This window comes from Chlorocebus sabaeus, chromosome 22, assembly GCF_047675955.1.
Source record: "Chlorocebus sabaeus isolate Y175 chromosome 22, mChlSab1.0.hap1, whole genome shotgun sequence".
NCBI lineage: Eukaryota > Metazoa > Chordata > Mammalia > Primates > Cercopithecidae > Chlorocebus > Chlorocebus sabaeus.
Window position 1 is genome coordinate 87,048,140 of NC_132925.1, and position 16,007 is coordinate 87,064,146.

Below are 16,007 nucleotides of genomic sequence, written 5' to 3' on the forward strand. Positions count from 1 at the left end.
CTTAATTTTTAAAATTTTTTGTAGAAACAAGATCTGTCTATATTGCCCAGGCTAGTCTTGAACTCCTGGCCTCATACAGTTCTCCCATCTATGTCTCCCAAAGTGCTGGGATTACAGTCATTAGCCACCATGCCCAGCCCAAGATCTTTCTTTTTTAATGTAAGTGTTTACAGCTATAAATTCCCCGCTTAGCACTGCTTTTGCTGAATTCCAAAAGTTTCAGTGTATTGTTTTGTATTTTCATTTGTCTCTTAAATATTTTCTAATTTTCCTTTTGATTTCTTCTTGATCCATTGGTGATTTAAGAATTTGTTATTTAGGCTGGGAACAGTGGCATATGCCTGTAATCCTAGCACTTTAGGAGGCCGAAGTGGGTGGATCACTTGAGGTCAGGAGTTCATACCAGCGTGTCCAACCTGTGAAACCCTGTCTCTACTAAAAATACAAAAATTAGCTGGTTGTGGTGTTGGGCACCTGTAATCCCAGCTACTCAAGAGGCTGAGGCAGAATTGCTTGAACCCGGGAGGTGGAGGTTGGAGTGAGTCAAGATCACACTACCACACTCCAGCCTGGGTGACTCCATCTCAAAAAAAAAAAAAAAGTGTTATTTGATTCCCACAAATTTGGGAATTTTAGTTTTCCTTGTTACTGATTTCTAACTTCATCCCACTATGGTTGGGGAAGATATTCTGTGTGCTATCTTTCCTTTAAAATCTATTGAGACAATTTGTGGTCTATAGTATTGTCTGTCCTAGAGAATGACCCATGTGCACTTGAGAAGAATGCATATTCTATTGTTGGATAAAGAATTTTAGATGTAGGTCAGGCGCGGTGGCTCACGCCTGTAATCCCAGCATTTTGGGAGGCTGAGGCTAGTGGATCACCCAAGGTCAGGAGTTCGAGACCAGCCTGACCAACATGGTGAAACCCTATCTCTACTAAAAATACAAAATTAGCCAGGTGTGGTGGTGCACACCTGTAATCTCAGCTACCAGGGAGGCTGAGGCAGGAGAATCACTTGAACCTGGGAGGCAGAAGTTGTGGTGAGCTGAGATTGAGCAATGCTCCAGCCTGGGCAACAAGAGCGAAACTCCTGTCTCAAAAAAAAAAAAAGTTTTAGATGCCTGTTAGATCTAGTTGATTTACTGCATTGTTGAATTCCTCTTATTTATTTATTTATTTATTTGAGACAGAGTCTCACTCTGTCACCCAGGCTGGAGTGCAATGGCACTTGCCACCATGCCCAGCTAATTTTTGTATTTTTAGTAGAGACAGGGTTTCACCATCTTGGCCAGGCAGATCTTGAACTCCTGACTTCATGATCCACCTGCCTTGGCCTCCCAAAGTGTTGGGATTACGGGCGTAAGCCACTGTGCCCGGCCAAATCCTATATATATATATATATATATATATTTTTTTTTTTTTTTTTTTTGAGACAGTCTCACTCTGTTGCCCAGGCTGGAGTGTAGTGGCGCGATCTCCGCTTATTGCAAGCTCCACCTCCTGGATTCACGGCATTCTCCCATGTCAGCTTCCTGAGTAACTGGGACTACCGGCGCCGCCACCACACCCGGCTAATTTTTTTTGAATTTTTAGCAGAGATGGGGTTTCACCATGTTAGCCAGGATGGTCTCGATCTCCTGACCTCATGATCTGCCTGCCTCGGCCTCCCAAAGTGCTGGGATTACAGGTGTGAGCCACTGTGCCTGGCCCCAAGTCTTCTATTTTCTTAATTATCTTCTGCCAGGTTGCTCTATCTATTATTGAGAGTGGAGTATTGAAGTCTGCAACTATTATTCATGGTTTGTTTTTTACACCTAAAAACAAAACGTCAGTATCCTCATTTGTACATTTAGGTGTATAAATGTTAATAATTGTTCTAATCTTCTTGCTGTAGATGTCTCCTTTTTTGTCTCTTATAACCTTTTTTTAATTTAAAGACTATTTTGTCTGATATTTGTAAAGCCATCCCTAATCTCCTTTGGTTACAATTTATGTGGAATATTTTTTTCAAAATTTTTACTTGCAATCTTTTTGTGTCTTTAGATCTAGAGTCTCTTATAGATAGCATATAGGTGGATTCTGTGTTTTTTAAATCCATTCTGCCAATTTCTGTCTTTTGATTGGAGAGTTTAATCCATTTACATTTAAAGTAGTTATTGATAAGGAGGGACTTATGTTATTTTACTATTTTATGTTCTATATGCATTATTGTTTTTTAATTCCTTATTTCCTGCATTACTGTTTTCTTTTTTGTTTAGTTGATTTTTTTTGGAAGTGAAAAATTTTAATATAATATATAACATGTCCTGTAACTGTTTTCTCTGTGGTTACCATGGAGATTATATTTACTATCCTAAAATTATAATACTCTAGTTTGAATTTATGCCAGCTTAACTTCAATAACATACAAAAACTCTACCCTTTTAACAGCTCTGCCCCAGCTCCTTCTAGTTATTGATGTCACAAAAGTATATCTTTGTACATTATATGTTTAAAAACAGGATCTAAAAATTGGGTTTTAAAATGCATTAGTCTCTTAAATTATATGGAAAACAAAATATGGAATTGCAAACCAAAGTTACAGTAATACTAGCTTTTAGTCTAATTGTTTTGTAACGTATTAGCCTCTTAAATCTTGTAGAAAACGAAAAAAAGAAATTACAAACAATTTGTTACAATAATACTAGCTTTTATAGTTGCCCATGTTTACCTTTACTAAAGAGATTTCTTTTGCAAATATATTTTTATTGTTAATCAACAAATCATAATTGTACATATTAATAGAGTACAATGTGATGTTCTGATATATGTATACAATGTGGTTTGATGAAATCAAGCTAATCAGCATATCTGTCACCTGAAGTATTTATCATTTTGTTGTGATGAGAACATTTGAAATTCTCTTAGCAATTTCGAAATATGTAACACGTTATTATTATTAAATGTAGTCACCATGTTGTGCAGTGTATCTCAAAACACTTACTCCTGCTGTATAACTGAACCTTGTTCCTTTTGAGTAACACCTGCCCATTCTACCCACTCTCTGACCTCTGGTAAACACCATTCTCCTGTCTGTTCCTATGAATTTGATTAATTTGATTGTTTTTAGAGATTTTTCTTTCTTCATAAAGCTTTAAGTTATTTAGTGTCATTTCATTTCAACCTGCAGAATTCCCTTGAATATTTCTGATAGGGAAGATCTGGTGTTAATCAGCTTTATCTGGAAATGTCTTGATTTCTCCCTTACTTTTGAAGGGCATTTTTGCCAGATACAGTATTCTTGGTATTTTTTCTTTTAACGTTTTGAATATATTAGCCCACTGCTTTCTGGCCTCCACAGTTCCTGATGGAAAAACCCATTGGTAATCTTATCCTTTGTATGTGACAAGTTGCTTCTCTCATGCTGTTTTCAGGATTCTCTCTTTGTCTTTGTCTTTTGACAATTTGTGTGTGTGTGTGTGTGTGTGTTTTAAGACAAAGTCTCATTGTCACCCAGGGTGGAGTGCAGTGGTGCCATCTTGGCTCACTGCAACTTCTGTCTCCCGGGTTCAAGCAATTTTTGTGACTCAGCCTCCTGTGTAGCTGGGATCACAGGCATGTGGCATCACACGGGGCTAATATTAGTATTTTTAGTAGAGACAGGGTTTCACCATGTCGTCCAGGTTGGTTTTGAACTCCTGACCTCAAGTGATCTGCCCGCCATGGCCTCCCAAAGTGCTGGGATAACAGGTGTGAGCCACTGAACCTGGCCGTGTCTTTTTACAGTTTGATTACAATGTATTTCAGTGTGCACTCTTGAGTTCATCCTACTTGGAGTTTGTTGAGCCTCTTGGATGTTTATATTTATTTTGTCTTTTAAATACTTGTCTTTCATCAAACTTGTGAATTTTTCAGTTATATTTCTTCGGATCATTTATCTGATCCCCTCTCTCTCCTCTTTCTCTGGGACTCCCACGTTGCTTGCGTTGGGCTGCTTGATGGTGTTCTATATGTCCTTTAGGCTCTGTTCAGTTTCTGTAGTCTTTTTTCTTCCTGTTCTTCAGACTTGATACTTTTAATTATCCTGTCTTCAAGTTCACTGTTTCTTTCTTCTGCTTGCTCAGTTTCTTCATTGCAGTTATTATACTTTTCAGCTTCAGAATTTTTTTTCTTTAGACCGGGCACAGTGGCTCATGCCTGTAATCCCAGCACTTTGGGAGGCTGAGCCAGGCAGATGACTTAAGGTCAAGAGTTCGACCAGCCTGACCAACATGGTAAAACCCCATCTACACTAAAAGTACAACAATTAGGCACAGTGGCATGCACCTGTAATTCCAGCTACTCAGGAGGCTGAGACACGAGAATCGCCTGAACCCAGAAGTTGGAGGTCACAGGTTCCACTGCCTTCCAGCCTGGGTGATGGAGCAAGATTCCATCTCAGAAAAAAAAAGTTCTTTTTTTCTTTTTATGTCTTTCTCTTTACTGATATTTGTTTTATTTATACATCATTTTATTTTATTTTGAGACAGGGTCTCATTCTGTCTGGAGTGCAGTGGTGCAATGATAGCTCCCTGCAGCCTCAAACTCCTGGGCATAAGTGATCCTCCCGCCTTAGCTTCTTGAATGGCTGGAACTGCAGGCACATGCCACCATACCTAGCTAATTTTAAATTTTTTTGTAGAGACAGGGTCTCATTATGTTGCCCAGGCTGGTCTCAAACACCTGATCTCAACTAATCCTCCTGTCTTGACTTCCCAAAGTACTTAGATTTCAGGTGTGAGCCACTATGCCTGGCCACATAATTACATAATTTTCTTTTACTGAGACAGAGTCTCACTCTGTCACTCAGGCTAGAGTGCAACGGTGTAGTCATGGCTCACTGCAGCCTGGGCTCAGGTCATCCTCCCACCTCAGCCTCCCAGGTAGCCAGGACTGTAGGAGCATACCACCACACCCAGCAAGTTTTTTTGTACGTTTTATAGAGATGGGGTTTCGCCATGTTACCCAGGCTGGTCTCAAACTCCTGGCCTCAAGCAATCTGCCTGCCTCAGCCTCCCAGAGTCCTGTGATTACAGGCATGAGTCACCATGCCCGGCCACATCATTTTCTAATAAGTCTGCTATCTCATCTTAGGGACAATGTCTATTGATTTCTTTCTTCTTTTTTTTTTTTCCTTTGAATGGTCCATACTTTGTTTCTTTTTATGCCTTGTGGTTTTGTTTTTAAACTGGACATTTGAGTTTTTATGTGATAATTTAGGGGTCCTCCATGCCAGTGATGCAGGATTTACTTCTCAGTCACTTTGTAAGCCAGGTACCTCTGGCTGGCAATGCCAGACCCAGGCCTTGCTCAGCCATGCTGGTGTGCCCCGGCTCGCTTGTGTTATAGCTTGTACCCACGTTCAGCAGTTTCTGAGCTCTTGGACCTTGCCCAAGAAGAATGAGGATACACTGGATGTTGAAGGGTGAGGACGGTAGAGAAGAATTGTATTGAGTGATGAAACAGCTATCAGCAGAGAGGGAATACCTTAAGGTGGGGAAGTCCCCCTAATATGGCTGAGTCCAAGGCTTTTTATGGGCTCAGAATAGGGGAGGGGCAGGCTGTAGGTAGTATTGGAAAAGGCAACATTCAATTGGTTAAAAGGCATTATTCAGAAAGTATCAATTGGGAAAGGGCGAGCAAACAGGAATAGAAGTTCCCACTCTGTGTCACAGGTTTCATCCAGGACCAGCAGTCTGGTCTTTCAGCCTTCAGGCTGATTTGGCTTGAAGGTGGGGTTTCACTAGGAACCTGCCCCATCTGCCTAGGTATTTGGCTACCTCCTGTCACTGTCACCAGGGATTAGTCACAGGTTATAAACTTAAAGTCTTCTCATGTCTGAATCTGTGTTTTCCCCTGGTCATGTGCATGCATGGTAACTTTCCAAATCCCCCAGTATATGTGGTTACTTTTTTTTTTTTTTTTTCTTTTTTGAGACAGGGTCTTGCTCTGTCACCCAGGCTGGAGTACAATGGTGTAATCACAGCTTACTGCAGCCTCAGCCTCTCGGACTTAGCAGTTCTCCTGTCCCAGCCTCCCTAGTAGCTTAGACAGCAGGCGTGCCCCACCACACTTAGCTAATTAATTAATTTTTTTTTTTTTTTTGGTAGACACAGAGTCTCCTTATGTTGCCCAGGCAGGTCTTGAACTCCTGGGCTCAAGCAATTCTCCTGCCTTGGCCTCCCAAAGTTCTGGGATTCTAGGCATAAGCCATCGTGCCCAGTGGCTTTGGAACGTCCTGCTCCTTCAATGTATGGCCCCCAAAAGGGGAAAAAGAAAAAATATAAAGGGGGGAGAAATAAAGGCACCAGTCTTTTTAAATCCCCAGGGAGTCACTTCAGCTAGAGGGAGGGAGGTTTGCAACAGTGTCAGTGATGGTTGCAACATTGGTTTCCTGCTTCTATATCTATACCTTAGTGATCAGAAGCAGCAGTCAGCTATCAGTGCAGAGATCCCTGATATTTGGAGGTCTGTTTCTTATTGCCTACCCTGGTTCCTGCAAGCGGCATGCAAGCTGCTTCAGGAACACAGCATGACTGTCTGCCACTGGGTGCAGAGTGCTTAGGGCTGAAATGAACCACAATTTAGCTTCTAAGACTTCCCTCAGATGTTCCCAGCCTTCAAGAGAATCCAGAGTTTTTAGTTACATAAAAGAGATTCTGTCAGTACAATTTTTGCTTGAGTGAGGAGATACAATTTTGTCTTGAGTGAGGAGATGAATTCCTGATGCTTCTTACTCTGCCATCTTCTGTATTATTGTTTCATACACTAGCTTTTCAAATTAGTTAAGGAGAGGCAATATGTGTTTGTACTGTGTTTTATAATTACCTTTACCAGCACTCTTTTGTGTTTTTACATTGCTTTGAGTTACTGTGTAGGGTCTCATCCTTTTAGCCTGATGAACTTCACTTAGTTTTCCTGTAATGTGGGTCTGCTAGCCACAGATTCTCTGCTTTTGTTTATCTGGGAATTTCCTTATTTCACTTTTATTTTTGAATGATAGATTTGCTAGATATGGGATTCTTGGTTGACAGTTTTTTGGAGAACTTTGTTATCCTTCTGCCTTCTAGCCTCCATTGTTTATGAGGAGAGGTTAGCTGTGAATGTTATTGGTGTTGCCTTCTGATGAGTTATTTTCATCTTGCTGCTTTCAAGATTTTCTGTTTTTGGCTTTCAACACTTTAACCTTAATGTGTGTATCTGTGGATTTCTTTGAGTTTATCCTACTTGGAAGTTCACTGAGTTTCTTGGACGTGTAGATGAGTGTTTTTCAATAAATTTGTAAAGTGTTCAGGCATTATTTCTTAAAATTTTTTTTTCTGTTCCTTTTTTTCCCTCTGAGACAGAGTCTTGCTCTATCACCCAGGCTGAAGTGCAGTGGTGTGATCTTGGCTCACTACAACCTCCATCTCCTGGGTTCTTGGCATGGTGGTGTGTGTCTGTAGTCCTAGCTGCCTGTAGTCCTGAGAGGTGACAACGTGCTAGCAGCCCTCGCTCACCCTCAGCACCTCCTTGGCCTCGGCGTCCACTCCTGCCACGCTTGAGGAGCCCTTCAGCCAGCTGCTGCACTGTGGGAGCCCCTCTCTGGGGTGGCCGAGGCCGGAGCTGCCTCCCTCTGCTTGCGGGGAGGTGTGGAGGGAGAGGCGCGGGAGGAACCAGAGCTGTACCCGGTGTGGTGCACGCGGCGTGGGTGCGGCTTCGGCAGGGCCCTGCACTGAGAAGCACCGGGCGGCCGGGGCCACTGGCCCGCACAGTGAGGGGCTTAGCACCCCGGCCAGCAGCTATGGAGGGTGCAGTGGGTCCTCCAGCACTGCCAGCCCGCCCACGCAGCACTGGAATTCTTGCCAGGCCTCAGCTGCCTCCCCGCCGGGCAGGGCTTGGGACCTGCAGCCCTCCATGTCCGAGCACCTTGCTCGGCCCCAGGCTCCCTGACGGGCGCCAACCCCTGCTCCGCAGTGCCAGGTCCCAGCAACCGCCCAAGGGATGAGGAGAGCAGAAGCCCAGCACAGGACTGGCGGGTAGCTCCGCTCACAGCCCTGCCGAGGGATCCACTAGGAGAAGCCAGCTGGGCTCCTGAGTTGTGGGGGGACTTGTAGAACTTTTGTGTCTAGCTAAAGGATTGTAAATGCACCAATCAACATTCTGTGTCTAGCCCAAGATTTGTAAATGCACCAATCAGCACCCTGTCAAAACGGACCAATCGGCTCTCTGTAAAATGGACCAATCAGCAGGATGTGCGTGAGGTCAGATAAGGGAATAAAAGCAGGCTGCCCGAGCCTGCAGTGGCAACCTGATGGGGTCCCCTTCCAACCTGTGGAAGCTTTGTTCTTTCTTTGCGATAAATCTTGTTGCTGCTCACTCTTTGGGTCCATGCTGCCTTTATAAGCTATAATACTCACCACAAAGGTCTGCAACTTTACTCCTGAAGCCAGCAAGACCGTGAACCCACTAGAAGGAATGAAGAACTCCAGACGCACTGCCTTTAAGAGCTGTATCAGTCACCATGAAGGTCTGCAGCTTCACCCCTGAAGTCAGCGAGACCACGAATCCACCAGAAGGAAGAAACTCCGGACATATCTGAACATCTGAAGGAACAAATTCTGGATACACCATCTTTAAGAACTGTAATACTCACTGCGAGGGTCTGTGGCTTCATTCTTGAAGTCAGCGAGACCAAGAACCCACCAATTTCGGACACAGTCTTAGCTACTCATCTGCTTCAGCCTCCCAAGTACGTGGGACTACAGGCATATGCCACCACACCCAGCTAGTTTTTGTATTTTTAGTAGAGACGGGGGTTCACCATGTTGGCCAAGTTGGTCTTTTACTCCTGACCTCAAGTGATTCGCCCACCTCGGCCTCCCAAAGTGCTGGGATTACAGGTGTGAGCCACCATGCCCGGCCTTTTTTCTGCTCCTTTGTCTTCTCTCCTGGTGTTTTCTTTATACATATTTGGTATGGTTAATGGTGCCCTTCATTTCTCTGAGTCTCTGTTCATTTTTCATTTTAGTTTTTTCTCCGTTATTTGGATTGCATAATTTCTATTGGTCTGTCCCCAAGCTTGCTAATTGTTCTGCCAGTGTAAGTACACTGTTGAGCCCCTCTAGTGAATTTCGCTTTTCAGTTATTGTACTTTTCAGCTCTAGATTTTCCATTTGGGTCTTTTAATTAATAATTTTTTTCTGTTTCTTAATATTCTCTATTTGATGTGACACTGTCACTATAGCTTCCTTTACTTTTTAAATTATATTTTCCTTTCGTTCTTTGAACATATTTATAGTGGCTACTTTGAAATCTTTTTTTTTTCTTCTTATTTTGAGACAGAGTCTCACTCTGTCACCCAGGCTGGAGTGCAGTGGCGCAATCTTGGCTCACTGCAACCTCTGCCTCCCAGGTTCAAGCGATTCTCCTGCCTCAGCCTCCTGAGTAACTGGGACTACAGGTGTGTGCCACCACCCCTGGCTAATTTTTGTATTTTTAGTAGAGACGGGGTTTTACCATAATGGTCAGGCTGGTCTTGTACTCCTGACCTTGTGATCTGCCCACTTTGGCCTCCCAAAGTGCTGGGATTACCGGCGTGAGCCACTGCACCTGGCCTACTTTGAAACCTTTGTCTGTTGAATCTAACATCTGGCTACTTTCACAGGCAGTTTCTCTTGTTTGCTTTTTTCCAGCATGTGTGTCATACTATCCTATTTCTTTGCATTTCTCACAACTTTTTACCGGAAGCTGGACATTTTAGATAATACATTGTTTAAACTCGGTATTGGCCCCTTTGGGGATTGTTTTTGTTATTTTTGAGACAGAGTCTCGCTCTGTCACCCAGGCTGAAGTGCAGTGGTGCTATCTCGGCTCACTGCAAGCTCTGCCTCCTGGGTTCACACCATTCTCCTGCCTCAGCCTCCCGAGTAGCTGGGACTACAGGTGCCGCCACCACGCCTGGCTAATTTTTTGTATTTTTTAGTAGAGACGGGGTTTTTACCGTGTTAGCCAGGATGGTCTCGATCTCCTGATCTCATGATCTGCCCGCCTTGGCCTTCCAAAGTGCTGGGATAACAGGCGTGAGCCACTGTCCCTGGCCGGTGATTGTTACATGCTTATTTATTTGTATAGTAACTGACTGGATTTTTATTTATTTATTTATTTATTTATTTATTTATTTATTTATTTATGTTTTGAGGTGTAGTCTCGCTCTGTTGCCAGGCTGAAGGGCAATGGCACGATCTTGGCTCACCGTAACTTTCGACTCTCTGGTTCAAGCGATTCTCCTGCTTTAGCCTCCCCAAGTAGCTGGTACTACAGGCACATGTCACCCCGTCCAGCTAATTTTTGTATTTTTAGTAGAGACAGGGTTTCACCACGTTAACCAGGATGTCTGGATCTCCTGACCTCATGATCTGCCCACCTTGGCCTCCTAAAGTGTTGGGATTAGAGGTGTGAGCCACCATGCCTGACCTGAATTGTTTTGGTGAAGTCTGTCTTCTTCCTCTGTCCCTTCCCTGTAGTATAAAGCCCCAGATGTTGCCCCTCCATGCATGCAGCCTTGGGTGCTAACAGTTACCTTGGAATGACTGTAGTTGTACAAGGGCTTTCTTCACTCTCTTATCCCTGACTTCACATAACTTTTAAGACCCTTTAGTTTCTGGCTGATTGCTTTATTGTTTTCAACATACGTCACTCAACAGACTGATCTGATTGTTTTGACAGGATTGCTCCCAATGTCAATATCTGAGTTTTTTTTTTCTGACTGCAAGAGGCCTCCTCCCAACTTTGTAGTCCTCTCTGCAAACTAGCCCAGCCTATAGTTTAGTTTACATCTCCAATGAATTGGCTTATCTCCTCCCAGTTGCCTTTCTACTGCTGTATCTAAAACACAGGTTCAGTTGCTTGCTGCTTGCAGAATCCAATTAACAAGAGCAAGGTCTGGTATAAAGTGACTTTTTTTTTTTTTTTTTAAGAGGGAGTCTCACTCTGTTGCCCAGGCTGGAGTGCAGTGGCGTGATATCTCGGGTCACTGCAAGTTCACCTCCCAGGTTCACACCATTCTCCTGCCTCAGCCTCCCGAGTAGCTGGGACTATAGGCGCCTGCCACCACGCCCGGCTAATTTTTTGTATTTTTAGTAGAGACGGGGTTTCACCGTGTTAGCCAGGATGGTCTCCATCTCCTGACCTCGTGATCCGCCCACCTGGGCCTCCCAGAGTGCTGGGATTACAGGCGTGAGCCACTGCATCCTGCCTAGGGTGACTTTTTTTTTTTTTTGAGACGGAGTCTCGCTCTGTCCCTCAGGCTGGAGTGCAGTGGCCGGATCTCAGCTCACTGCAAGCTCCGCCTCCCGGGTTCACGCCATTCTCCTGCCTCAGCCTCCCCAGTAGCTGGGGCTATAGGCGCCTGCCACCTCGCCCGGCTAGTTTTTTGTATTTTTTAGTAGAGACGGGTTTCACTGTGTTAGCCAGGATAGTCTCGATCTCCTGACCCAGTGATCCACCCGTCTCGGCCTCCCAAAGTGGTGGGATTACAGGCTTGAGCCACTGCGCCCGGCCCTAAGGTGACTTTTTATTCCAAAGCTTAGCTTCGGGGGAAGTACAGGCTTTCTGCCTTTAAGGGTACTCCTCCTTTGGAGTAGAAAGCAAGCACTTTTAAAGGGGGCATAGGCTGGGTGCGGTGGCTCACCCCTGTAATCCCAGCACTTTGGGAGGCTAAGGCAGGCAGATCACCTGAGGTTGGGAGTTCGAGACCAGCCTGACCAACATGGAGAAACCCTGTCTCTACTAAAAATACAAAATGAGCCAGGTGTGGTGGTGCATGCCTATTATCCCAGCTACTTGAGAGGCTGAGGCAGGAGAATCACTTGAGCCTGGGAGGCGGAGGTTGTGGTCGGTGAGCCGAGATTGTGCCATCATTGCATTCCAACCTGGGCAACAAGAATGGAGCTCCGTCTCAAAAACAAGGGCCTAACATGAATGGGACATGGCGGGTTGGGGGGAAGCGAGCAGTTGCAGGGGTCTGTGTGTTAGCTTGGTGCCTTATCTACCAGGTGATCAAAGTGGTGACTGCTGGTTTCTTTGTGAGCAGGCATACGTTGGGTTGTGAATCTACTGTTATCTCTTGAGACAACCTCCTAGTGGGCAGGTGTTCTGCTCTGGAGCTTCTAAGCACATAGTTGATCTACCTCTGTAGGGAGTGTCTGATGAAGCGAAGGTAAAAGGCTATAATTGTATTTCTTTTTTTTTTCTTTTTTTTCTTTTTTTTGAGATGGAGTCTCGCTCTGTCGCCCAAGCTGGAGTGCAGTGGTCCGATCTTGGTTCACTGCAAGCTCCACCTCCCAAGTTCAAGCAGTTCTCCTGCCTCATCCTCTCAAGTAGCTGGGATTACAGGCATCTGCCACCATGCCCAGCTAATTTTTTTATTTTTAATAGAGACAGTGTTTCACCATGTTGGCCAGGCTGGTCTCAAACTCCTAAACTTAGGTGATCAACCTGCCTCGGCCTCCCAGAGAGTGCTGGGATTACAGGCATGAGCCACCACGCCCAGCCTATAATTGTATTTCTAAAGAGCTAAGTAGGAAGTGGGAAAAAGGAGGATAAGAAGAGAGAGAAAACAAAGAATTTAAAAATAATTAAATAATTGAGGCCAGGTGCAGTAGCTCATGCCTATAATCCCAGCACCTAGGGAGGCCGAGGTGGGCAGATCACTTGAGGTCAAGAGTTTGAGACCAGCCTGGCCAACATGACGAAACCCCATCTCTACTAAAAATACAAACATGAGCCTGGTGTGGTGGCATACGCCTGTAATCCCAGCTACTCGGGAGGCTGAGGCATGAGAATTGCTTGAACCCGGGGGGCAGAGATTGCAGTGAGCTGAGATGGTGCCACTGCACTCCAGCGTGGATGACAGTGAGACTCTGTCTCACAGAATAATAATAATAATAATGATTAAAGTGGAGGTACTCAGTTACACTTCCACTCTTTTTGAAAGCACTGTGAGGCTCGAACTCCACACTCTCTTCCAGATGAAGTCAGTTCATTTAGGAAGAGATTTGGTGCTCTGTTTTATGGCCTCTTTCTATTCCCAAGCAAAGTTTGTGAGCATGGCTATGGAGCTGTGGGTAGAGACAATGGCACTCTTCCAAGTGATACCCCCACTTTAGAAACTTAGCGCACTCGGTTTTGGAGGGAGATGGGGCAGTAGCCTCTGGTCTTCTTGGCATACTTGGCATACTTCTTGGCTTTTCACTAACATGGCATCTTTATGGTCTGGGGAAGAGGTGATTTGGGACCCCATAATTATTATTATTATTTGAGATGGAGTCTTGCTTTGTCACCCAGGCTGTAGTGCAGTGGCTCGATCTCAGCTCACTGCAACCTCCACCTGCTGAGTTCAAGTGATTCTTCTATCTAAGCCTCCCAAGTAGCTGGGATTATAGGCACCCATCACCACACCCAGCCAATTTTTGTATTTTTAGTAGAGACGCGGTTTCACCATGTTGGCCAGGCTGGGTCTCAAACTCCTGACCTCAAGTGATCCACCCACCTCGGTCTCCCAAAGTGCTGGCATTACAGGTGTGAGCCAACACACCTGGACTGGGCCCCATAATTTTTAGCAGTCCTGTACCCAAAGTAGAACCTACATCCTAGTACCCTGGGCTAGGTGGAAGAAGGGAACTCCCACTTCTTGCCTGCACTCTCCTGAAATGCAGCCTCAACAACAGGCAGCAGGATGAGATCTGCCAGTGTCCTGCCCTCTGAAGAAGATAACCTTTCAACTGGAAGTTGCAGGGAAACAAAGGCCTGTGTTCTTGCCTTCAGTGGCCTGGAGTAGAATTTTTGTCTCACTTAGGTGGGCTGGAGAAAGGTGGCAGTTGGTCATGATTCGCGTACCACTGACTCTTACCGTTCTTACCAAAGTTTAGATTTTCTCAAATAAATGTTTCTTCTGTGAAAAGACAAAATTATAACACATTTTGTTTAAATATCTCAATTGGGTTTATTGTGATTCTAGCATTGGGCAACACTTCATTCTGTAAAATAGAATAAGTGTTCTAATGAGTGAAGCAGAGGAGATTAGCTTTATAGACAGAAAAAGGTTGGATAAAGAAGAAAAAAAGAATAAAAAGTGGATTGGTCTTATTTAATAGGGTTGCTCCAGAAAAAAAGTGGATTGGTCATTTTAGGGTGGGGACAGGGAGACAGAATAATGGAAAAATAAGCTGATTGGTTAACATCAGGTTACTTCAGATGAAAGTGACAGCCTGGCCCCATCCTAGCAACCTCCAGGGCAGTGGGTTCTGGGCGGGGCTCCCAGGGGCCAGCTCTGGGGACCGTGCTTCCTCCCCTCGTCTTCCCCACAGCTGAGGCAGATGTCTGGAGTGGTGGAGGGTCCCGGCCTGGGGGCGGCTCCTGACCATGTGAAGGTGGGCGTGGTCTGGCCAGCTGCTTCAGGGACGCGGGGTACAGGGTTCCAATGGTGCCACTGCTCTTCTGCAGCTGCTGCTGCCATCACCGCTCACATCTCCCTGCTGCTGCCAGCGCGATGGTAGCGGCTGTTCCGGATGGCCCGCAGCTGTCATCACTAGTGCAGGAGTTTAGTCCAAAACAATGGCCTCCTATAATTTTTATTTAAAAATTTGAAGGTCATTTTCTCTTAGCACCATTTCCAGAGACTTTTTTTTTTGGAGTTGAAGCCTTGCTCTGTAGCCCTGGCTGGAGTGCAGTGGCATGATCATGGCTCACTGCAGTCTCTGCCTCCCTAGCTCAAGTCATTCTCCCAAGTACCTAGGACTACAGGTGCACACCACCACACCTGGCTAATTTTTTGTAGTCTTTGTAGAGACAAAGTTTCACCCTGTTGCCTAGGCTGGTCTTGAACTTCTGAGCTCAAGGGATCAGCCCACTTTGGCCTTCTAAAGTGCTGGAATTACAGACGTGAGCCTGGCCACTGAGGGAAATGGGAGGTTTACAGAGCTCCTTATGGTGTCATGTTGGATGTGGAACCAAACAGGATTACATTTTATATTTAATTGTTATGTCTTTTTAAATTTGAAACATTTTCTCACTTTGTTTTTCGTGACTTTGACTTTTTTTTTTTTTTTTTGAGAGGGAGTTTTGCTCTTATTGCCCAGGCTGGAGTGCAATGGTGCGATCTTGGCTCAACGCAATGTCTGCCTCCCGGGTTCAAGCAATTCTCCTGCCTCAGCCTCCTGAGTAGCTGGGATTACAGGCATGTGCCACCATGCCCAGCTAATTTTGTATTTTTAGTAGAGACGGGGTTTCTCCATGTTAGTCAGGCTGGTCTTGAACTCCTGTTCCCAGGTGATCCGCCTACCTCGGCTTCCGAAAGTACTGGGATTACAGGCGTGAGCTACCACATCTGGATGACTTTGACATTTTTGAGGAGTAGGGGCCATGTTTATTTTATTTTTTGCAGCATAGAATAATTTATTGCAAAAGAAAAATAGTATTTTGAAAGTTAAGGCCGGGCGCGGTGGCTCAAGCCTGTAATCCCAGCACTTTGGGAGGCCGAGGCGGGCGGATCACGAGGTCAGAAGATCGAGACCATCCTGGCTAACACGGTGAAACCCCGTCTCTACTAAAACTACAAAACTAGCCGGGCGAGGTGGCGGGCACCTGTAGTCCCAGCTACTCAGGAGGCTGAGGCAGGAGAATGGCATGAACCCGGGAGGCGGAGCTTGCAGTGAGCTGAGATCCGGCCACTGCACTCCAGCCTGGGCAACAGAGCGAGACTCCGTCTCAAAAAAAAAAAAAAAAAGAAAAGAAAGTTAAGGCCAGGCGCGGTGGCTCAAGCCTGTAACCCCAGCACTTTGGGAGGCTGAGACGGGCAGATCACGAGGTCAGGAGATCGAGACCATCCTGGCTAACACGGTGAAACCCCATCTCTACTAAAATACAAAAAAAAAATTAGCCGGGCGAGGTGGCGGGCACCTGTACTCCCAGCTACTTGGGAGGCTGAGGCAGGAGAATGGCGTGAA

General features: G+C 45.2%; 1 protein-coding gene across 9 annotated transcripts in view; it reads left to right on the plus strand.

Moving 5' to 3' along the window:
• NEK4 (NIMA related kinase 4) overlaps window positions 1–16,007 on the plus strand; it is a 70,920-nt gene that overhangs the window by 51,978 nt on the left and 2,935 nt on the right. Inside the window, exon 15 of one of the 9 annotated variants that reach the window (XM_073010095.1) lies at window positions 7,368–8,436. The exons of 6 other annotated variants lie outside the window; for them this stretch is intronic. In XM_073010095.1, coding sequence (XP_072866196.1) covers window positions 7,368–7,466 — 99 coding nt within the window. In that variant the 3' untranslated portion in view covers window positions 7,467–8,436. 2 more of the 9 variants (XM_007984544.3, XM_073010096.1) reach the window with 2 other exon arrangements.